This window comes from Podarcis cretensis (assembly GCF_951804945.1).
Source record: "Podarcis cretensis genome assembly, chromosome: 2".
In the NCBI taxonomy this organism is placed as follows: Eukaryota; Metazoa; Chordata; class Lepidosauria; order Squamata; family Lacertidae; genus Podarcis; species Podarcis cretensis.
Genome location: NC_137171.1, coordinates 53,822,961 through 53,847,283, shown reverse-complemented (window position 1 = coordinate 53,847,283; position 24,323 = coordinate 53,822,961). Strand labels below are relative to the sequence as shown.

Below are 24,323 nucleotides of genomic sequence, written 5' to 3'. Positions count from 1 at the left end.
GTTCACCCTATCTTAACTATAACTAACATTATATCTATACCTAGCACCATATCGTGCACCAGAAGCAAGTTTTGTAATAATAAAAAATGAAGGTAATGTTTAGAAGACCCACAAACTGTTGAGGAAGTCACAAAGAGAGCCCCTCTCCACCCTTGTACTTACTGATCATGGTGGTCCCACCCGCCAAGGCTGCTTTTGTCCCCTGGAAAAAGTCATCCACTGCTGTCATCCCCTTGTATGGCATCTGCAAATGAGTGTTGACATCAATCCCTCCAGGGATAACCATCCTTCCATTGGCTTCTATGGTCTTCACTCCGCCAGGGACTATCAAGTTGTCTCCAATTTGCCTGATTAAATAATAACAAACCAGTCTGATAAACACGTTTACAATGACAAATGTCGAGTGCAATTTATTCCACAATAAGACAGTTCTTTCATCCACCATAACTGATCAGCAAACCAGCATATTTAGTACAGCTTTCTCTTATACATTTTAGTTACTTTAGGCTGTAAAGTAAAGTATTACAATAATGGAGCAAATATATGTTTTTTATACTCCTTTTGCAAAAGAGTTAGGATTTGAGTGAATTTCATCAAACATTTCTTTATTTGACCTGCCTATTAGAAGAGTACATATTTAAGAAGCCAAATACCTGAACTCAATACATTATTATACTAATGCCAGAAGAACCACACATTGATGGAAACTCAAAAATGGAAAACCAGGACTCTACCCAACAGCTGCAAAGAGGTAGGAAGACTATGTGACTGGCACTTGTGGGCAAGAAGAGGATGCTCAGCCCTTCCTACATTTGTCATACCACAAGGAAGGGCAACAAGTGAATGAGTTTAGCAGTACCCCTGAAATGTCAAATTGTGCCTGCCACTTGTGCAGCTGTTTGGCAGAGACCCAGATTTCCAGACAGGCTGCAGCAGTGAGTGTCCCACATTTCTACTCCTACTAACTAGAAAGAAGCCTGTTACTGCTAGTTTGTCTGTCTTTTTACAGTTAATTTTGATTAGCTACATTAAGCAAAATGTTCTCCATTTGGTATGGAGTATAGCAGCCTCCTGTTTTAAAAACTAGGGGGAGCAATTCCCAAGGTTTACAAGCCAAGCTTCAGCTTGACTAAGGGTCGTTTCACCCATGAACACCCTGCTCAGAGAAAAATGTACTTCTCCCAAGATTCAGAGATTCAGGCACCAACAATACGGGCATCTGCTGGACTTATACAAAGCCATGAAATATTTTCTGGTAATCAAAAGACTAGTGTTTCATTATGGATTGGATTTTCACTGTGTGTGAATTTCAATATTAATGATACTTTTGGTATACGGTGTCATCGTAAGACATATGGACCAAAATGTTGGAAAGGCAAGCTAGATATATGTAATTGGACAATTTACATCATTTTCATGTAGGAAATTTCATGTGCCCTATATATACCCTATCACACTTAGCAAATGTTTCTGTTTCATCACATGTATATATCACAGAACAAGCTAAAGCTTCTCATGATGGAGAAACAGACATGGTGTGCATCACATACCGTGAGGTACATGCAATCAATTTCCTAGACGGAAATTATATTCATGTAGAAAGTTATGACATTTATGAAGCAGTTCTAACATTAGTTTAAAAAAGATATTTGTAAGTATCATTTGAAGGATGGAATTTATATTATTATGTTGTTTTTCTTCACTGTATAGTTTATTGTAACTTGATATGTTTTCTGCTCTTTTAAGGCTCCATTTGGGAAGGCAGCTTCTGAGTTTTTAAATGTATTGTTTTGAATAAATAATAATATTTATTATTATTATATTTTGTATCAGCAGGTGGTGTTACTTTCTTAATTTGTACATTTGGCTTCGTGTTTGTTGAGTTACAGTTACTTTTCCCACCAAACAGTTTTCATGCACATAGTAAAGACAAATGAGGAAGACCAATATCAAAATATCTTTGAGTCTTGGGATAGTTTGTAAGTTATATTTGTGTTTTTTTTCTTGACATTCCAGTGATCTGTGATATCTTATGAGCTACATCTGTTCAATTATTTTCCTAATATACACTGTTTGCATTTGTATGCTTTTGCTTTGGTTATAAATAGCATTGTTTATTTTTAATTGTCATTAGATTCCATTAAATTGTATTTGTTAGAATTCAACACTGTTCTATTCCATCTGTGTAAGCATTTCAGCTTGCCAGATAGAACAATCCCCCTCTCCTCTTTCTGCTGTTCTGGGGGCTCTCCTGACTGATTTGAGCCAATTTTGAGGGGTACACAAGGAAAGGGGGGGGGAGTCCCATTGTGCAAGCAGGAGTCCTTGTGCTTCTGCTGAAGGGGCTTGTTAGGTGAATCCTGCCCTTCTTTCTCTCTGTCTCTCTCTCTGTGTGTTTACATTAGTTTGCAATTATTTTTTGAACCCAATCTTTTTAACAAGACTTCAGATTGTTGGGATTTATTTCCTTTTTGTGATGGCCAACCCCTGCTTATCCCCTGGATTCAAAATTGAGAAGCATACTGCCTCTAAACATGGTGTCATTTAGGGCAGCTAGCATGGCTATTCACAGCTGTTCACAGACCAACCTTCATGAATTAGGATAATTCGTTGCATTTATATATTGTATCTTCAAGGAGCTCACGGTGCCCACAATCATCCAACAGAATGAAAGGTGCCCACGTTCACCCAGTAAGTTTCACAGCTGAGCAGGAATCTAAACCTCAGCTTCCCTCATCCAAGCTTACAGCACTGCAGTGGCTGTAAGCAAGAAGCATTGGAGCAAATATTATGGCACTGAATTCCAAAAGTTAAATGTGTGAAGAAGCATTTCCCTTTGTCAGTCCTGAACTTACTGCAACATCAGCTTTACTGGATGCAATCACCCTTCATTCACACCATTAAAATGTATAATGAGATCAGGTTGCTCCAAAATAAACATAAAAAATAACTGGAAAAAAAAGATCAAGCTCCCACCTCTATTTACTACCACAAAAATTAAAGCAGCAATTGTACTATTTGCAACCGATTAATTCCATGAGAATTTTGTCTGGATGTTAAAAATAAATAAACTTGTATTTTGTTGTAAATAAATAGGAGGTAAAAAGAAAGCTTTTAAAAAATATTTTTTAAAGCCCTGTCTCCATATGCAAAAACAATTCTCAAGTCCTTAAGGTCTAAAAGTTAGAATTACTTGTTGCAAAAAATGAAAACTCCCAAATATAATGGACACAGCTGCTGAACTGTTCTTAAGTTTTGCCAGAGTTTTGCAATTCCACCACCATCAAAAAGTTCTATAAAACAAACAAAAACCTTTCCCTGGGAGTTGACAATGAGTTCGCTATGTATTTGGACATCCACCGACATAGCCTTGTGCACTCTGTGCAGAATTTTTAACAGCATGTTCATTGTGCTATAGCAGTACAAGAAATACTATCTTCTTGCTTGAATCTCCTCTTCCTCTGACCTGAAGGACTTACACAGCAATCCACGTTGCAGCTGGGGTGGTAGTGAACCAATGGATTCACTGCCACATCCACAGCCCTGCTGGCCAGGGTAGAAGCCGAAGGGCTGTAATTTTCCACTTTGTTTTGCTAGCTCCAGGAAACAGGTCTGCTTTGGATCTAGCAGATCCATCACCAACCCTATCCCTGCTTGTGCACAGTGTTCTGTTTCAGGGTTTTACAACAGTAAATGCTGGTAGAAACACCTTAGGCAGTTGAATGCACTCCACTGTGCTTACAGCAGGCACAGTGGAGGCCTCATCCTCACCAGCAAAGATATCTCTACCACATCCAAACCCCCTCTAACCACTGGTGGACCTTGGCGTCTCAAATTTCAGTGGCCCCCTGTGCAATGCCAAAATCTAGCCACCCACCTCCCACTCTACCTTGGAGCAATAGTGGTGGAGCTTGCTCCTGCGCCCCAAAAGTTACGTGCCCACCCCCCTAGAGCTACCTCTCCTCTAACATTGCCTCCTCTAGTGGTGCCAAGACTCTGGAGGACCTTGCCCCAGGGAACCTGGCTGATTCCTCTCTGGTGGCATTTAGATGCCAGGTAGACAATTTTATTCAAGCTTATAATTTGTCTGAATTTTGAGCTGAAGCTTTTTGTAAATTTCCTTTCTTCTTAACTGCTGTTTGCTTTTTGTTTTCAATTTTGATATTTTTTGAAAATTATGTGGATTTTAAGCTGCTTTGGGCATCCTGTTATACATGATGGAAAGACAAGTGGAATACAAGTATAAATATATGCTCCAAAACATCTTCTATTAGTCCTTCTGAATACGTGCACAATTCCATGCTCTTTGTGCTTACATATGAGTAAATTTTATACCACTAATACTCACTTCTCTAAGCCAAAGTGCCCAAATTGCAGAATGTCTTTTTTTAAAGGGGGGGGTGGCTACAAGCCCACACAACCTTGTGTACACAAAGAACACTGGTTCAGTTTTAACTGAAGCAATTCCAACTCTTGCATTCATCAAAATGTTTATTACACCAAATAGTTATTCAAATCAAATCTGGCAGCTTGTGATACGACAGACAATGGCCGTTTTGCATAGGGGTTATGTTCCTAACCTGTGCACATCAGCAGAGCCCTGTTACATCTCCGACCCCCCTTTTCTGGCCACTTCCAGGTTGCAATGATGCACGTGTGTGCAGCTACACACATACTGCACAAGCATAAAATGCTCGTTGCCTGTATACATCTTTTGGGGATACATTTTTGGGGTATAAAAAAGAAACCTTTAAACATAAACACCCCACATCTCTGTATCAATGAACTCACAACATTTGAAAAATTATTTGTGAGTTTTAAATATTTTACAGATGGTACTCTTTCCAAATGTCTTTGTGGCAACAAACCAGCAGTTAATAAATTGCGTTTTTCCCTCAGGGTTTGAACACTTGGACAATTTCCTCCTCTTAAATATTATTTGATTCCCCTGTGGCTGCTTTTAAAAATATTTCCTGCAGAAGAATCTGGATATTTGTTTTTATTCTTTAATGGCAAAGAACATTTGAGATCCTTGGCTATAAAATATCCCACAACTCAAACCTCACTGCACTGGGATTTAATCCTAATTGCATGTATTTACACACTAGAACAATTTCAGCCTTTAACCACTGGAGTCATTACTTTGACTTCATAAACATAACCAGAAGCCAGATAAAACAGAAACCATAACAACTTTTGCCTAAAACCTCTCAGAATCTTAAAGACACAGCTTCTTTTAAGAAAATCTTTACCATCTTTAACTGCAATAAATGTAACAGTCATTTTTATGATGCAGTAGGCAAGCCAGAAACCAAACATAAATTACATTTGTCATCTCTTCTCTTTAGCAAAGGGTCTCCAAATACTATGACAGTTTAAATGCACTGATATAGAAAGCCATGTGCTGTAAATGACTTAATCATAGACTATTTGACATGAATAACAAGACAGTATACATGCAATATAAACTTGCACATAACAATTTTTGGAATCCCATTCCTCTCTTCAAGAGATAGATATATTCTGACCACTAGGAAAACAAAGAGTGGGCTGTGGGAACTGTATACCTACTTTATAAGACCATCCTCCATGTAAATGTCAGCATAGAATGACTGATCATCATTGACTATCCTCCCTCCCTTAATGAGAAGACGGTCGCTCTGTGAAGAGAAAGCAAAGATTTGTATTTGACAGATGTTATGCATATGTTTGCATCTCCTTTTTATAATACAGGGTCTCCATGGAAAGAGTAACACAAAGCCAATGAACTGTGCTTAGTTAAAGTAGGCCCAATCTTTAATCAATTCCATCTCTGTTTGGCATAAGTTACAAATTATCTGCCCATTTCCCTCGAGCTGGATAGCTGATGCAATCCCACTGCTGTCCATGAACAAGCGGCAGTTTCACCTGGATGCTATTGATATTGTTACTACTGAACAGTTCCGAGAGCTCTTTTTTAACAGCATTCAGTGTAGAAGCTAATTTTGAGCACCATCATATCAACATTACATTTGGGAGGGGGGCCTCACAACATTAAAATAATCTGCATTGGAAGGTGCAAAAGATTTAGTTCTACACTTGGACCAAAGGAAAGACTTACCAACTTCTTATAGACCAGGCATGGCCAAACGTGGCCCTCCAGATGTTTTGGGACTACAACTCCCATCATCCCTAGCTAACAGAACCAGTGGTCAGGGATGATGGGAATTTTAGTCCCAAAACATCTGGAGGGCCAAGTTTGGCCATGCCTGCCATAGACCATATATCTTCAACTGGTGGATGGGGATCTATTACTGGGTCACAGCCAGACCTAAGGCAAGTCAAAATATCAGCACCATTTAAGTTAAAAAAATTAGAGAGGGTATACAAATGGGCCAAAGCTGGGTCCCGGGCCTGAAAAGGTTGACCATCATAGAATAGCCAACATAATCCACAGTACTGGGTCACAAGCAGCAAGCTGGTACATGCCAGAACCAATTACTCCCAAGGACTCCAGAAAGAGTTAATTGGTCCCTGGTGGTTAAACTAAGGCAGTTTCGGAAATAATAGAAAAAGATGGAGACAATTGGAGGTTGCAGAGTATGGAGAAAATAAAGGATAAAGTGCGAGATTGGTTACATTATGCTCAGATTAAAGAAGTTTTTAAGTTGGACAAAAAGATAGGATTCCAGGTGGAAAAATCAAAGTTAGAAACAGAACTGTTAGAACCCAGCTCTAAGATACTTTCAAGAATGTATAACTTGCTGTTAAAATGGAATACACAGGATGAAACGGTCAAATCAGCTATGATAAAATGGGCACAGGACATAGGGTATAACATTATGTTTGCTGACTGGGAAAAGTTATGGACCACAGGTTTGAGATTTACGGCATGTAATGCCTTGAAAGAAAATATTATGAAAATGATATATAGGTGGTACATGACTCCAGTCAAGCTTGCAAAGATATACCATTTATCTGACAATAAATGTTGGAAGTGTAAAGAAGCTGAAGGAACATTCTTTCACCTCTGGTGGACTTGCCCTAGGGTGAAGGTTTTCTGGGAAATGATATATAATGAGTTGAAAAAGGTATTTAAGTATACCTTCCCTAAGAAACCAGAGGCCTTTCTCTTGGGCATTGTCGGCCAGAGTGTGCAAAAGAAGGATCGAACTTTTTTTATGTATGCTACGACAGCAGCAAGGATACTTATTGCTAAATGCTGGAAAACCCAAGATTTGCCCACACTGGAAGAATGGCAGATGCAACTGATGGACTATATGGAACTGGCGGAGATGACTGGCAGAATCCGAGACCTGGGAGAAGAACTGGTGGAGGAGGACTGGAAGAAATTTAAGGACTATCTACAAAAATATTGTAAATTGTATGAATGTTAAGAAAGATGTAAGATTAGTAATAATATGGCTTCAACAAATTAGTTATAAAGAATACAAATTTAAGTGTAATTGGAAGAAAAGACAAATTTTGGTTAAATAGTATTTTATAATTAAATCTCCAAAAGAGTGATTTTAAATTCCAAAATTTGAGATTTAATCTTGGGAAATTATATTATATGAACGGAATCAACTTAACAATTTGCCAGCAAAATTTATGAGTTTAGAGTGCAGGAACAAGAGGTGTGAGGAAGTCCTAGGATGAGAATGAAATGTGGATATTGGAAAATACTATGTTATTATGTATGTTTTTTATTGTTTTAAAATTTTTAATAAATATTATAAAAAAAAAACTAAGGCAGTTTCGTATCCCCACTGTTTACACCAGTCGGGGGGGGGGGCTCTTTCACTGCACCAGTTTTTTTTAATGTATTTATGAAAGTTATTCCTTTGGATGTTACCATATCACTGTGTCTCATGGATCAGGCCAATGGTCCATCTAGCCCAGCATCCTGTTCTCACAATGGCCAAGAAGATGCCTATGGGTAGCCTAAAAGCAGCATTCAACTGCAAACCCAGACAATGTTTGATTTCTGCATTCCTGACTCAAAAGATTTTTTGACTAAAATGTCCTTGCCTCAAATTCTAAGGCAATTTACAACAAATAAAAAACACCACAATTTTTGTTACTTTGGCAAGTACTCTTCTTCCTTTTCACTATCTTTTCTCTCTCTTTTTGTCACAGGAGACAACAAAATCAAATAAACCCGACCCCCAGACTAATGTGCCCATCCAGCTCTGTACAGGCCAAGGATTCAGTTACATGCCATGCATGCACTGCACACATTTCAACACCGTAATTGGGGCAGCCCCTCCTTGGGAGAAGCTCCGTGCTCGCTCTGCAGCCTTAAGACATTTTGGATGAAAGGCAATGTTTTTATGTTGTAGAAAGGTCAGTTCACTGTAAAAATGAGCTTCCTAAAAATGCTACAAGAAAGTTGAATGATGGTTTCCGTTTTAGCTATTTGGCTATCAGCTTGAGGGAACTGTAAGGTTTGCAGCAGTGGAAATGAATATTTAGGGGGAGGGAACCCAAAGTGAATAAACTTCCCCTTCATTAACAACCCAGTGAGATGGTCACTGGCTCTAGAGAAAAGTAAACACTAATGGGGGGGAGGGGAAAATAAAAGCACCAGCTGTGAAAAAACAAGTTTAAATATATATGCAAAAAACTAAAAAAAATCTTAATGTATAAGAGTGCCAAACCAATGTAATAATAAAAGTATAAAACACTATTTAAAAAGAAACCCCAGCTGCAACAAAATTTGTCTCTCCCATATCAGTCTCTACAGCCACAGCAGGCGCTGCAACGTTCCAGCAGTTTGACTTCACCCCCCAAGGTGCACTCCTCTATTGTTTCCAACAACAACCCAAAATTGGGTCTCCAGCTGTTTTTATACTACAGTTCCTATCATCCATGACCACTGGTCCTGCTAGCTAGGGATGATGGGTGTTGTAGTCCAAAACTGCTGGAAATCCAAGTCTGGGGAAACCCTGTTCCATACCTACCCCATACATAGACCAATCTTACTTCCCAATGAGATCCAAAGCAAGACCTCATGCAAACATCGTAATAAAAATAAGGGGGAAATAATGCAAGAAATACCCCCTTGGATACACAGAGTCCTTTTCTGAAATGCATTCACCTCTTCCACACATCACACTTAGCTTTGCACAAATGAGTGGGCTTCCAGAGAGGGAGCTTGCAGATGCTTTGCTCCTCCGTGGTCCTTTCTACCGCTGCGCCATGCTGACGCACATGATTCGTGAACCAGGAATAGTTATTCCCGTTCACACAAAAAGGGCAGGCTTTGTTTTCATAGCTGTTACAATAACCTACAGATAAACATTTGCTTAGTTTCTTTACTCTCTGCAACCTTGAATCCCTACTGTTATGGGTTCCATGGTTATTCGGAGTATAGTCCAAGCATATCAGTTAAGTGAATAGACATTACAATACAGATTGCTAGTTAAGAATTGCTAGTCTTCCAAATAGATAAATGACCCTGGATGGTTAAGTCCAGTCAAAGGTGTGTGGCGCTCATCTTGCTTCAGGCCAAGGGAGCCAGCATTTGTCCACAGACAACTTTCCGGGTAATGTGGCCAGCATAACTAAACTGCTTCTGGTGCAACAGAACAGAAGCCAGAGCACTTGGAAATGCTGTTTACCTTCCCGCTACAGCAGTACCTATTTACCTACTTGCAGTGGTATGCTTTCGAACTGCTAGGTTGGCAGAAGCTAGGACAGAGCAACGGGAGCTCACCCTGTTGCGAGGATTCATACCGCCAACCTTCTGATCGGCAAGCCCAAGAGGCTTAGTGGTACAGACCACAGCACCACCTGTCTTCCAAATAACCCAAGGCTTGTAGATATTAGAAGGAAATTTATGGCAACAACAGTGCCCCCCCCTCCACTTTTCATTCTTCATGGCATCTACTTCTATAATAAAGTTGGCCTTCCTTGACAAGTGAAAATTCAAATAAGCAACAACTCCAGTTCGTAATTCCTGAGGTGCAATGAGACAAAAAACACAATTCTCTGTTCTTAAACATCATCTTTCTCACTTGTACACAACCTGTGATTTTACTGATTTTATGGTGTGCTGTTATGCTTTGCTCCCAAATGAAAAGTTTCTTGGAAGACCTCCTACAAACATTTTTCAAATGCCCAACACATCTGAAAGAGACAGGGGTATATATGTATAATGTGAGACAGGGGTACATATGTAACATGTGAATAAAACTTGGAGTCCTTTTATGGTCTGCCATAAAAGGACTCCAAGTTTTATTCACATGTTGTAATACAATATGAAATACACTGATAAAAACAACTATACAATTTCAGCTTGTTTCTTAGATTACCGTAAAACTTCTGCATTCTAATAGTACACATACCGGTAACACAAATACAGTGGTACCTTGGGTTAAGTACTTAATTCGTTCCGGAGGTCCGTACTTAACCTGAAACTGTTCTTAACCTGAAGCACCACTTTAGCTAATGGGGCCTCCTGCTGCTGCCGTGCCGCCGGAGCACGATTTCTGTTCTCATCCTGAAGCGAAGTTCTTAACCTAAAGCACTATTTCTGGGTTAGAGGAGTCTGTAACCTGAAGCATATGTAACCTGATGCATATGTAACCCAAGGTACCACTGTACAATGAATATCTGGTGATTTCCTCAGCACAAAATAACAAGCAAGCTCTTGACAAAAATCTCACCTAGGCTGATCAATTTCAGTTCTAGACACCAAGTTTCCCAAAATTGTGAAGCAAACAGAATAATTAGGGGGTGTGGCAAAATAACATTGCCTATACTCTCTGCGACCCATCCCCTCTGCAGGGAGGTGGGACCGATTCGGATGGTCCGCCCCCGCCACTTAATGGATCCAAATGGTTTCCAGAGAGTGGTAGGGGATGCTTTATCCCATGTTGATGGCCTTTCAGCCAATTCCCTGGTGGCCCGCTGGAATGTGGAGTTAACCAGGGCCATTGACTGTTTGGCTCCGAAGCGCCCTCTCCGATTGCATGGAGCCCGGAGAGCCCCGTGGTTTTCCACGGATCTGAGGGCAATGAAACAATCGTTGAGACGGCTAGAGCGCCGGTGGCGGATAACTCATTCCGAATCTGACCGGACACAGGTTAGAGCTCAACGTCGAGCCTACCAAGTGGCGATAGCGACGGCGAAGAAGACTTTCTTCACCGCCTCTATTGCATCTGCAGAAAACAGCAGCAGGAGACTCTTTCAGGTGGTTCACAATTTAGCGGAACCACCTGTAACATCGGGGCCCAGTACGGGCCATATGTTCTCCTGCAATGATTTTGCAAATTTTTTTGCAGATAAAATCGCTCAGATTCGGGAAGAAGTAGACTCCACCGTGGGAGCAGGGCCGGGGCTGGAGAGTGCTAGAGTCCTGTCTAGTCAAGTTGTGTGGGATCAATTCCAATCTGTTACCTCCGAGGATGTGGACAGGCTGCTTGGACGAGTGAAGCCAACCACCTGTCTCCTGGATCCTTGCCCATCCTGGCTTATAAAAGCTAGCCGGGAAGGACTGGGCGATGGGCTTCGTGGGGTGGTGAATGCTTCCCTCCGTGAGGGAGCCTTCCCAGACCCGCTGAAAGAGGCGGTTATTAAACCGCTTCTTAAAAAACCATCTTTAGATGCGGCCACGATGGCCAATTATCGCCCAGTCTCAAACCTTCCATTCTTGGGCAAGGTGATTGAGCGAGTGGTTGCTGAACAACTCCAGGCACGCCTGGAAGAAGCGGACCATTTGGATCCCTTCCAGTCGGGATTCAGGCCTCATCATGGGACTGAAACTGCCTTGGTAGCACTGGTTGATGATCTCCAGCGGGCTAGGGACAAAGGTGAGAGCTGTTTCCTAGTTCTGCTGGATCTCTCAGCGGCGTTTGATACCATCGACCACAACATCCTTCTGGACCGTCTTGAGGGGCTGGGAACTGGGGGCACTGTTATACAGTGGTTCCGCTCCTTCCTCCTGGGCCGTGTTCAGAAAGTGGTGGTGGGGGATGAGTGTTCAGACCCCTGGGCTCTCACTTGTGGGGTGCCTCAGGGTTCTGTCTTCTCCCCCATGCTTTTCAACATTTACATGCAGCCACTGGGAGAGATCATCAGGAGGTTTGGGCTGGGTGTTCATCAGTATGCAGATGATACCCAGCTCTACCTCTCTTTTAAATCAGAACCAGTGAAGGCGGTGAAGGTCCTGTGTGAGTGTCTGGAAGCGGTTGGAGGATGGATGGCGGCTAACAGATTGAGGTTGAATCCTGACAAGACAGAAGTACTGTTTTTGGGGGACAGGAGGTGGGCAGGTGTGGAGGACTCCCTGGTCCTGAATGGGGTAACTGTGCCCCTGAAGGACCAGGTGTGCAGCCTGGGAGTCATTTTGGACTCACAGCTGTCCATGGAGGCACAGGTCAAATCTGTATCCAGGGCAGCTGTTTACCAGCTCCATCTGGTACGTAGGCTGAGACCCTATCTGCCTGCAGACTGTCTCGCCAGAGTGGTACATGCTCTGGTTATCTCCCGCTTGGACTACTGCAATGCGCTCTATGTGGGGCTACCTTTGAAGGTGACCCGGAAACTACAACTAATCCAGAATGCGGCAGCTAGACTGGTGACTGGGAGCAGCCGCCGAGACCATATAACACCGGTCTTGAAAGACCTACATTGGCTCCCAGTACGTTTCCAAGCACAATTCAAAGTGTTGGTGCTGACCTTTAAAGCCCTAAATGGCCTCGGTCCAGTATACCTGAAGGAGCGTCCCCTCCCCCATCGTTCTGCCCGGACACTGAGGTCCAGCTCCGAGGGCCTTCTGGCGGTTCCCTCACTGTGAGAGGTCAAGTTACAGGGAACCAGGCAGAGGGCCTTCTCGGTAGTGGCGCCCACCCTGTGGAATGCCCTCCCATCAGATGTCAAAGCAATAAACAACTACCTGACATTCAGAAGACATCTGAAGGCAGCCCTGTTCAGGGAAGTTTTTAATATGTGACATTTTAGTGTATTTTTCATCCTTGTTGGAAGCCGCCCAGAGTGGCTGGGGAAACCCAGCCAGATGGGCGGGGTACAAATAATAAATTATTATTATTATTATTATTATTATACTAAATGGCTGGTGGGAAAGTGTTGAAGGTCAGGGCAGGATTTCATAAGCAGAATGTATCAAGTGTGTGCAAATTACATTGTAGCACAATCTGTGTTTGTTTTAATACAGTACAGTACAGTACTAGATCTGCAATGCTTTTTTTTAAAAAAAATCTTTATCTTCTAGATTCAGACCCGTGCTCTAAAATGTGATCTCCAAATAAAGAAAAGTATGTGATGTGGAGAAAATAAGAAGTGAACAATCTGCTCGTACCAGCACCCACAGTGGGGTGATTCCCAACAAAACCTTAAGAGGAACAAAAGGTCTGTGTGCACCTCCCTTATTGCCACCTTGTCCTAATTCACTGCTGAATGCAAGTTACTTAACTTTTTTGACTGAAGTACATTTTCCCCCTTCTGAATTCTTAAAGGGCAGAAGTAACTGATGCTAATGCATCTGAATAAAGGAGGAGGCACAGCACAGTTAGAAGTTTATTTTGGTCTACTGTTACTGTAGCGAAAGAATACAGGAATGTAATGGCCTTAGTGGTTGTTTCATTGATATTTAGAAGTTTTGCATTTATCATCATTTGTGCCGAGCCCTAGCAGCAGTAAAATAAGAAAGAGGAAGGCCAGCACCAACTCCATTAGTTGGTAGGCAGAAAAGGGTGGGGGATGGCACATTCAATGATGTCATGTCTATTCTGGCACAGAAAGTTCTGGATTTGTTCGTATGCAAGAGGAACTAAAGAGGAAACTGAAGCGCTTATCAGGAAACGGGCCTGACTAATTCAAGGGCTTTTGCATGCTTACCAAGATCTCCCAGGCTATTACAATAAACACACTGTTCATCCTGCCAAAGCTCATTTCTGCTTCCCCACACCCAGCCATGTCTTCCTGCCAACCCTGTTTCAGGCTGCATCATTAGCCACTGTTGGCCTGAGGGAAATTTTATCTGCAAGATACAGATGAGTGAAATCACATTCATGGAGTCAAAACAAAAGCACCAAGAATCTAAGTGCATCTTGGATTCTCTTTGGAAATTCTGGCACAGATCCCAGGCCTTCTCTGTTACCTCCTTTGAGCATCCTGTTAAATGAAGATGCCTCTCTGTTGCTACAGGAAACTTTATTGCTTGTTCATTCTCACATAAATGTTACCCTACACACCAGATGTTTTCTACCAAAAGGATAAACAGCAAAGAGTTATCTACTACCTTTAAGATTAAAAAGTTATTACAGCATACACTGCCATGAACTATGCACAGACTCATTTGGCTACTCTTCTGCAAGTTTGTACAGGAAGAGACATTAGTACTGTCTGACTGCAAAAGCAAGATCAGGAAGGCAGATGGCTTGATTTTAAAAAGATGCAAGCCACCATGAACTCCCATTTTCCCCCTGCCATCCAAAAATCCTTGCACAAAACAACACTGACTTTATGAGAAAAGAAGGGTGCACATGGAATACTAATGCACGAGTTTCTTTTAGTTGAGATTGAATGTACACAGGTAGAATGGTAGCACAATTCAGCCCTTCATGTTTCACAAGCATAAATCACTATCATGAATGGGACAAACTGCACTGATGCTCTACTATGAATACAATCTATTTATCCTTGTAGTAATTCACAGGCAAACATTCACTCTATGTAGATTAACTGCATAGATTTGTAATGGAAGTCACGTTTGTAGATGTGAAATGGCTCCAAGACTGATACTGAAATTTCTGGCACCTCTGCCAGATTCCTTGATAGCTGGTGTCTATAAAAATCTGGAGAGGATTATGCACCACAGGATGGATCAGTAAAAACCATTTTTTTCTCTGAAACAACTTTTTCTCTCTCCCACAGATTAGTTAGGTTTGTTTTGTGGTTTAAAACAAAATCTAAATTCAGTTCAAACATGTTTAAAGCAACTGACTCTGTAGAAGGTATATTGTATTAAAAATAGAAACAAAAGGCAAACATATGCAACTTTCAAGATCACATATTACAGATATGACACATGTAATATATATTCTAGTTATCACTGAGGAAGCCGTGAATATTTAGAAGTCAACCAAAGAGCATTTCCCTTTTCCACTGAAATGGAAAGTGTGATATAGTGTTTAGAATGTTGGACTGAGGCTGGGGATAACTGGGTTCAAATCTTCACTTGGCCATGAAGTGATTTTAGACCAGTTACTACTCTACCTTGTAGGACTGTTGTGAGTACAGAATGGAAGGTGGGAGCTATGCATGCTGTCTTATACTTATAGGAAAGGTTGGATATAAATGTAGCTAACAACAAAAAACTTCTGGTTACTTAATCTTCATGTAAGTGATCTTGCTAAGTGTCCTTGCATATGCAAGAGCACCAGGCACTCCTAATTTTAAAACTATTCCAAAACTGCATAAAGTCCTTTTGTACAAAGGCCATGTAGGCTACATGATCAGAGGCTCTGGATTATATTCATAGGTTGTATGAAGATGTTTTAATTGCTACAACAACCAGTTAGGATGCATGTTAATAGATGAATTAGAAAAGTGGAAATTTGGTTTAACTCATTGATTTAAAATTGACCCTTTTCCTGGTGACTTTAAAAATCTATATTGATCAAATTTTCCTGGTAGGCAGCACAAATGTGCAATTACTAGCATGCTCCCTACCAAAAACAATGGTCTGTAGAAAGGCAGATTGATCTAAAATAAATAACTGATTTTAAATCCCTACCACAAAGGACCAATTGTAAATCAAGTTTCCAATTCCTATGTATTTCCAGCTTGTGGAGGAAAATATATGCTATGGCTAACCCTGTGTCTTCTGTATTTTCAAGTGTCTTGGCCGCAAGCCAAGCCATTGAGTATTACTCTTACTGTCCTTATTAGCTTCTGAACCCAACACCTCCTTTGCCTTTGAAATAGAACCAAATCATCAAGAGAACCCAGAACTTTAACAGACAAGCCATGAAGTATTTCTGTTCACTGGGTTTCTTAAAAAAACACAATGGGCAGTATTCCTCAGGAAATCAATTTTACTGTGTTTGTGTGGTCCAAGCAACATATCTTTTGATAAAGTTTTGAACACTGGTGTTAGGGTCCAGTAGTGGTAGTGGCAAAAGGGTGGATATGGGGCTTTTTTCCATGGGTAACACACCAGAACTCAGTTCTGACACCTCTCAGGTGGGTGCCATTGCCATTTTAAGAAAAAGGGGGAGGTGTTCCTGGTGAGTTCTGGCACCTGTTTTTCTAGAAAAATAGCACTGCATACTTGTGATTTATTTCATCTTTCAGATTGCTTTAAAATGATAGACCATGCCTTCCCTACCTGATTCTCATATTTTTGGGACATCATATTTGACATTTGTAAAAAACAATAGAGCAACAGAAAACAAACAGGAGCCCAAGTTATAAGAACAGATTTTTCTGTTAAAAAATATAACATTAATCTAAATCTTAAGTCCCCTCCTCATTTTACTTTTGAAAGACTGGAGTAGATTCTTTCTACTCTACTTCTTTCATACATATTCAAAGGTCTAAGGGGGAAAAGCCATCTTATACAATTTTGGGCCGCACATGCACACAGAGTACTGCTGGAGTAGCTCCATAGTTTGTTCATCTTGTCTCCCACATGATGTTTTCCTGGATCTTTTATAGGCATAGGTGCGACTCTCAGATGTATACTCATATTTCAAAGTATTGGGTATGTGGCTAATGAAGTATGTTAAATTAGCATAAAACATACATATATTAGAGCCGCTTCCTGACTTGGCAGGAGTATGAAAATGGAATTTTACACAGACTCTTTATACAATGCAGAGTTATATAGAGAATGGCCTCACAGCAGACAGTGGAATTCTACTATTGCAACTAAGCAGATTTGGCCTGTTAAAATGACTGAATCAAGGAGTCCTATGTAAACTGTTCAGGGTGTGTGTAATAAAGGTATACTTCCTTGAAAACCATCACTTTGCCATTACTTTTCTTCCAAATTGCTTAACACTTGCATGCAATTCATGGTCCTCTGCAACACTTCACAGGCCAAAAGATGTTCAGAAATACAGTAATTGGGTACATGTTTTGAGACTCAGATCAGAAAAGGAATAGGTTAGTTTCAGCCAGGAAGATAATACTTTACATATTTACAGTCCACAAGACACATGGCTTGGAAGAAGGGCAGAGTTTAAATGTTATTTCTGTTACTGAAAGAAACATTACAAAGGTCATGCACTGACAACAATGCAGCTCTCTCTTGTTAAAGAGTGTTGTTATGTCCCCTCTTTTTTACCAAGACAATCCAAAAATCACAATCTCTGGGAATTGCAGGGGCAAGTGAATAATGTTCTACATACTGTACAAGGTATGCATTATCCTGGTGGTGTGGCTACTGTCAGAAACCTCAGCTTCATGAACAACCTTCCACTGGGTTCACCAATTGGGTATATATGGTATATTCCCCATTATACCATATTTTTATAAACAAAAATATACTGTGGCGCCAGGAGATGCCCAGTGGTAAATAGACTGGTCTAAAAATAAAAGCATGTAGTTGATGCAGATGTAGTTGAGAAAGTCACTTTACCTTCAGGACTCCATTTTTCTTTCCAAAGTGAATATCTAATATATTGATGAGGAGTAAAAAAAAACCTAGTGAAATATTCCAGATCGGAATCTGCATGCTCTTTGCATGCAATCCAAGATTCATCTATTGTCTTTAGTATAGTCAATTTATTTGGCAAGACTTAAAAAAATAAACATAGCATCAATTGTAATTTTGATCCCTAAGAGTCTATTTTGAGCAAAACACATACTATTTGTATAGTCTGTATCTTATCTGTCTCACATCTTTACTTCCTAACCTAAGCCCACTGAGCTTTTGCAATATTGGCCAGTTCCAATATATTATCTACAACTTATTTTATTCAGTCTACCTCACCATCTTCTTAATTCAGGTGTCTAGGTAATCTCACTATATATGTATAGCCATATTCAAGATGGCAACGCCCTGAGAACACAGTGAAAATAGCCACATATGCACAATACAGCTGCTGCTCATGAGCACCAGTATGAAAGACAAGACAGACATCCTGCCATTCCCATTTCATCAGACTGCTTTTCAACAATATGCAAGATGAATATCTGCACAAGTTGTAGTGGATTTCTTAGTTTATTTACAAGCTAAGTACAAACAAGCAACACTATTATTCTGCAAGATTTTGGCTTATCCCTAAGGATCACGCAGAAACTGTTATGCCTGAGTTTAGGCAGAGCCCCACCCATACAACCAGGCACACATCACTGCCTGTGGAAGCGTACTACTGTTTTCACTCCAATATTCATTACTAGCAGTGAGATTTACTGCCAGCTATGATGACAAAGGGATTCAGTGCTCTTATACCTCAAGAGTTTATTTTCTTGATCTCAGATGTTCTTCTACAGCACTGCAATCCCCTGCTAGTCAACCTGTCAAATGAGGAAACAGTGATGGGCTGTGCGCAGCCTGAACTGGCCACATGTGGCAATCAGTGTTGTGGGCAGAAAAAATCTTGAATACTAGTATACCCTTTCCCTCTTGGAAATTACTTCTGGTTCCTGGGTGGTCACACCCTTTCAAATGCAAGGATGCACCTCCCTGTAGAAAGTGGGGGTGGGGTTCCCCCAGGACTCCTAAGAAAGCAGTTCTTCAATGTGTCATGTCTTCAGGGGACCAACATCTCATATACTGAACAAGGAACATTCTCGCAGTAGTACACACCTTACAGTTCTGTACTATGTGGTTACCATGTGGTATAGAATTGACAATTATTAACACTATCAGAGGACTGTTAGGTATGCATCTTTAAAGGTGCATACCTAACTTTACCATTTATTTTCCAGCTACACCATCTTGAACTGCTTTTTAAAATGACATTAATTTGAGAGAGTGCTTCTGAGAATGCTTTAAAAACCCCTGAAAAGAATAATATCACCCTCAAAGAATTTATTTATTATTACTACTTTTATCCTGACTTTAGATCCACAGCACTAAATGCCATAATTTTTTAAGCTAATTGCAGCCATAAAATAACCAAAGCAGAACTACGAAACAACACACAATAGTGAGCAGCTGGACACTAGTGCAGCTGGACTTTCCACTATTTCAAAGAAAGCATATGCTGAATACCAAGATAGGTGCGGCCCCACTGCACAGAGCGTCAAAGAGGCAAAACTGCTGCAGTCAGGTGCAGCAGCACAAAAGAAAACAATATCATGGGATTTAGCTAGCTAATGTAGGTCACACCTTCTAGAACTAAGAGAGAAGAAAATGTAACACTTTTACATGGCTGCTTTATAGTATACTGTGCATGTACACACCTAGCTGCTTTATCTGAAAGCAGGTAAAAATTGGCTTAAATATTAAATGACTTTGGCATTAAAGGCAAATAATTCAGTACTGCCAGAAATGTGAGAGTAAAATAAGATGTTGGCTATGTCTACTTCTTTTATATAATTAGTCCCAACTGTCTAGTCTGCGATTCTCAATGTTTTTCACCTTAAAAGAAAAATATCTGTTCCAAAAAAAGGTTCAAGAAAACTGGCTGTTTCAGTGGGGGTGCGGTGACAAAAACAAACTGGCAGCTGTAGTTAACATAAACTCATCCCTTATTTAAGGTCACAGGTAGGAAAATATGCCCCACACATCACAAAATGAATTCATGAGCATCAATTTTATTCAAATGCTTTTAAGCCATTAAATGGGCAAACAAAAGAAAGCACTCAATAAAATCCCTTCAGAAAAGGCAATCCTTTAGTGAAATTAGTTGCCCTCTAAACAAGTACAGTGGAAGACAAAATATCTGCTAAGCTTCTCCCCCCTTCAACCCAGTGTGTGTGCGAGTGTGTGTGCATGCTTGGTTGTGCTGCTTCCTTTGTTTGCCTCAAAGATGGAGTAGCCACCGGTTCCCCCAATGCATACCCTATCCCACAAAAGATTTCATTAAAATGCATTGGAGACAAAGCACAGCTGCACTCCTTGCATCTGAAGCCAGCGCCAATAAACCCCAGGCCTATTAAAGACCAAGGGGGTACCCCCTCTGCAAGCCGTTTCATTGCATCAACAATAAATCAGGGTGGAGTATGAAGCCACTGGAAATGCATCTGCAGGGCACACACTGATGCAAAGATGCAAAACACACTGCTATTTTTCACAGTATTTCCCCCCATGCTCTCCAACAGACAGTTTTTATTTCATGTTAACAAGCAAACCATTATTTAGAAGAAGAGAAAATTATATATTTCACATCCATTTGTAAAACAAAGCTTTCACATTTACAGATGAATCAATTCCTCTTTTTCCTGAGCCAGTCAAAGCACATGACGCACCCAAATATGCAGCAAACGAAACTATGCAGCAGGCAACTTAGGCATACCAGTGTTCCTGCTTTAAAAAAAAAAAAAAGGAGTGGTGACAGAACAAAAAACAAAAACAAGGGTCTGTCCAAAGCATTTAAAAAGTGATCAAACATCCTGAACTGAACAACAAGGGACATCTACTCCCAACATGCAGGGTTGAAAACAGAATGTCACTAAATCCTCACCATGCCCCACAGACATGGACAACAGACATGAAGGGGAAGGGGGGGGGGAAGACGAGAGATTTGATAGCAACATTTTGGGGTTTGAAGATACTGCAGTCTGATATTACTGCTTCACACAAGTACAGTCTTCCCAGTCAGTAATTTAACAGCACGAGACAATGAAGGTCCCCCACCCCTGTGACAATTGTACAGTTTATGAAAGTCCCAAGATTTACTTAATCAGGGCTGCCCCTGCATGCACCTCCTCATTTTTGCAAGTTGGCTGGCTTTTTAATATCCCTCGCAACTATGAATTGAATCAGACCAGCTTCTTACAAAACTAGACTGACATGGGTAGTAGCTGGTGGGGATGAGTAAACTAATACAAAACAAATGTGAAGACAGAAGCATAAATGCAGCAAACATGAAGAGCGGAGGGTGGGGAGAACGAAAGAAGATACGTTAAGCCACTCACTGTTATCCTGGGGATGTTCTTCTTGCCCTGATAACCAGACATGACGTTCGGCTGTTGTGGCAGGGATAGAACCAGCTCCTATCCTCCAACCTAGGAGCAGTACCAGCTTGCAAAGAAGCTCAGGCTCAGGTGAAACAAATGGTGCTTCCTTCCTTTCCTCGTCTTCCTCTCTGTCTTGCCCCCTCCCACTTGTTTCACACAATAGTAAATCCTCTCCCTCCCTCCTCTTTTACCAATGACAGCTGGGACCCTGTAAGACAGGAATGGCTGATGAGGCGACTCCTCCCTTCTCCTTCTTCCCAGTCTCGCTTTCTCTGTGCATTGATTTTTCTCTCCTCGCCTTATTTGCCTCACCCACTCCGAGCTGCTGTCATAGCAGTAAGGCATGACAGCCGCTAGAGGGTAGCAGTGGAAAGACTGGCTACCAGATTTGCAAAGGGACTGGGCAAGGCCCATAAGCTCTTTCCCAGGGACATTAACTACTGTAGAAGAAGCAAGGAGCTACAAGCCAGCACTGACAATTCAAGGGAGCAGTCAGAAAAGCACATCAAACTTCCCAGAGACTAGCAAGCAGCTAAGATTTTAGGAATTAGTATCCATAGATACCCAGTGGAAAATGGTCAGAGATATTTCCTCTCTTTGAGCAACAAATGACTTCTAGTTTAAGGTTACCAGATTTTTTTCAATGAAACTGGGGACACTTTTTAACTTCAATGGATTTTGTATGGGGACTGATTTGTAAATCCAGGGACTGTCCCCAGGAAACGGGGATGTCCGGTAACCTTACTCTAGTTTGTTTCTTGTCTAAAACAGGTGCTTTAACAAAATGTACATAAGTGGAAGAGTAGCAGCTAAGTTGGCATGTGGTAAAGTAGACTAAAAACTTTGTGAAGGAAGAGGTAGTTAAGCTAGTACTCATATTTACAACTGTTTCTTTGGTAAGTCTCCTTGAAATCCCTACACAGCTTTCCAAACTTTCCAATTTGGTGACACAGATTTTAGACAATGCATCACTTCGAGCCACAGTAATTCAGTTTTACTAGCAAATCGGAGGATAAACTAACCCCCTTCCAGCCCTGGGAAGAGCATGGGGAGCATTCCCATGACACAGCTACACAATGCAGCTGACACAATAATGTGTTGTGACACACATCGTTTTTCATATTGTGGTGATTCTTCCACCATCCCCTGCAAAGTAATCTTCTTGTTCTCATGGTTTTAGACCAAGCTTGAAAACCTAACCCATTTCAACTCTATTTCACAGGAAAGTGCTCCCTAAGGAATTCAAAACCCATCCATTTTTAAAATCTTGCCGTTGTTCGGAAAATAGTGTGTGCAGGAAAGGAAGAAGTGCAACAGGGTTACAATACCTAACTTTATTTTAGAACAACAATCCCCCACCTGGTGTTTTTTTTTAGAATTTTCATATTTATTTTTGTCAAAATGATCAATATTTTTTCAAAGGTTTTTATTTCGAAATCCATTTCTTTCAGGGCTTGTGAAAAGAAATTGACATACATAAAGCTGGGGGGGCACAAAACAAGCAAAATCAAAAAGTTTCTCATCATCAAGCCCTCTGGAATATAAACTTTCTTTGTTCTAAAAAGTTTTACAGTGTGGTTAGCGGGTCTAAGATTGTTGATGTGGTTTGTGGATATTGCGCTTCATACCTGAGGTGAGATAATCTCATCCATTTGCAGAACATATGTACAAAATATCTGCTCTGTAAGCTGAAGGGAGGGCAGGGGAAATATTGTATAGTCAGCCACTAGAGCTTGTGGAAGAAGAAACTCTCCTAAGGCACATTCTAGAATTCCCACTAAGCACCCAGGATTTAAACCACAAACCCCTTGGTATGAGTCCAGGACTGTGGGTGCTCAGACCACAGAGCCACTTTAGGGTCCACCACCTACCATGTCAGCTGACAGACTATGCCAGTAGAGATGGCTCACACTTACCCTTAGAAACGCTTATTTTCAGTGGAGACAAAAACATTTGCCAGTTGGGTTGACTGGAAATTCAGTAATTCCACAGTAGCTAGCAAATGACTAAATGACTCTGACTTGTGTAACGTAACAGCTCTTGTTGCTCAGTGATTCTTCATTTTGATAAATATGCAATGAAGAACTTTTACCTCCAGGGACTTTCACATTTCAACAATTTACACCAACCTCAGAATTCATGCAGAGAAGTTAGAGAATAAAGTGGACCCAAACATGGGCTTTCTTTTGTATGAGTCTTTATGCATATTGATTAACCTGCATCCTTCTGCTACATTAACCTTTCCCACTTTCTACTCTTGTTCCACTCTCAGATCTCCTCTTTTGCATGCATCTCACCTGGCATGCCAAGGAAAAGCCAATACTGGTTTGAAGATTAAAAGTGAGCCAAGGGCATCCATCAAAATGCTCAGTGGAGCGGCTTATGCTTAGAGACTGGGAATTACAGTAGAAGGAATCCCCTTCCTCCTCTCTTGGAGCTATTGCAGGTGGTGGGTTTGTCAAACACAGAAAGATCACAGCAAATAATTGTTGTTAAATATAAAGCAAAAGAGACAGCGAGTAATCAGAACTACCTATGGCTAGAGTTTCTTTTCAGAAATAGCACAAAGTTAATTTTATCTCTTGTGCAGCATATTATTTAATGAAAATTGAGTATTTCTGCAATGCACATATACTAGTGGTTCCATTAAATCCCCTTAATAAAAATATTTGGATTTCCTAGTCTACAGGATCTCCACAGAAAGACATGGAAGTTCTGTAACAAATAATCATTTTCTGCATCTTAGCCCTGAGAAGAAAACAGATTTTATAAATCAATAGACAAGTGTAGTAAGAAAAAACAGCCTTCACATTTATACCTTTCCTAGTTCTCATATCCCAGAGGCATGTCCCTGTCTTCCAAAAAGCTCATTGGTTTGGTCAATGGTCAATGGAAAGGCTTATTCCTAGTGGTCATAGCATTCATAAAGCCTTGGGGTAAGGATGGTTGGGTCATCTACATCTGTTCTGTAGCTGGGGCAAAGGGCAGGCTACCCTGAAGAGATTACAGTATACACACACTGGAATTTCAAACACTAGGCTGGATGCTAGTGATGACATCTACGGGGGGGGGGGAGGTGCAACCCAAACATTTAGTATCTATACGGGGACTCAAAACCCGCTGTCAGATTTGTAGCACTGAGACAGCCATGTACACAGGTCACATGATACCCTAAAACAAACTTTTATAATCACTTTTTTGAATAATTTGTATCAAACTTATATTAAACAATATAAAATTTA

The 24,323-nt window shown here is 40.8% G+C and overlaps 1 protein-coding gene across 4 annotated transcripts in view; it reads right to left on the bottom strand.

The window, feature by feature from the left end:
- The window catches only part of DPYSL3 (dihydropyrimidinase like 3), a 61,008-nt gene that overhangs the window by 16,958 nt on the left and 19,727 nt on the right, over positions 1-24,323 (bottom strand). For 2 of the 4 annotated variants that reach the window (XM_079967968.1, XM_079967969.1), the window contains exons 2-3: positions 5,572-5,660; positions 163-347 (exon numbers count right to left, since the gene is read on the bottom strand). In XM_079967968.1, coding sequence (XP_079824094.1) covers positions 163-347; positions 5,572-5,660 — 274 coding nt within the window. Of the gene's footprint in view, positions 1-162; positions 348-5,571; positions 5,661-21,039; positions 21,260-24,323 lie in introns of those variants that run through there. The other 2 variants (XM_079967970.1, XM_079967971.1) reach the window with 2 other exon arrangements.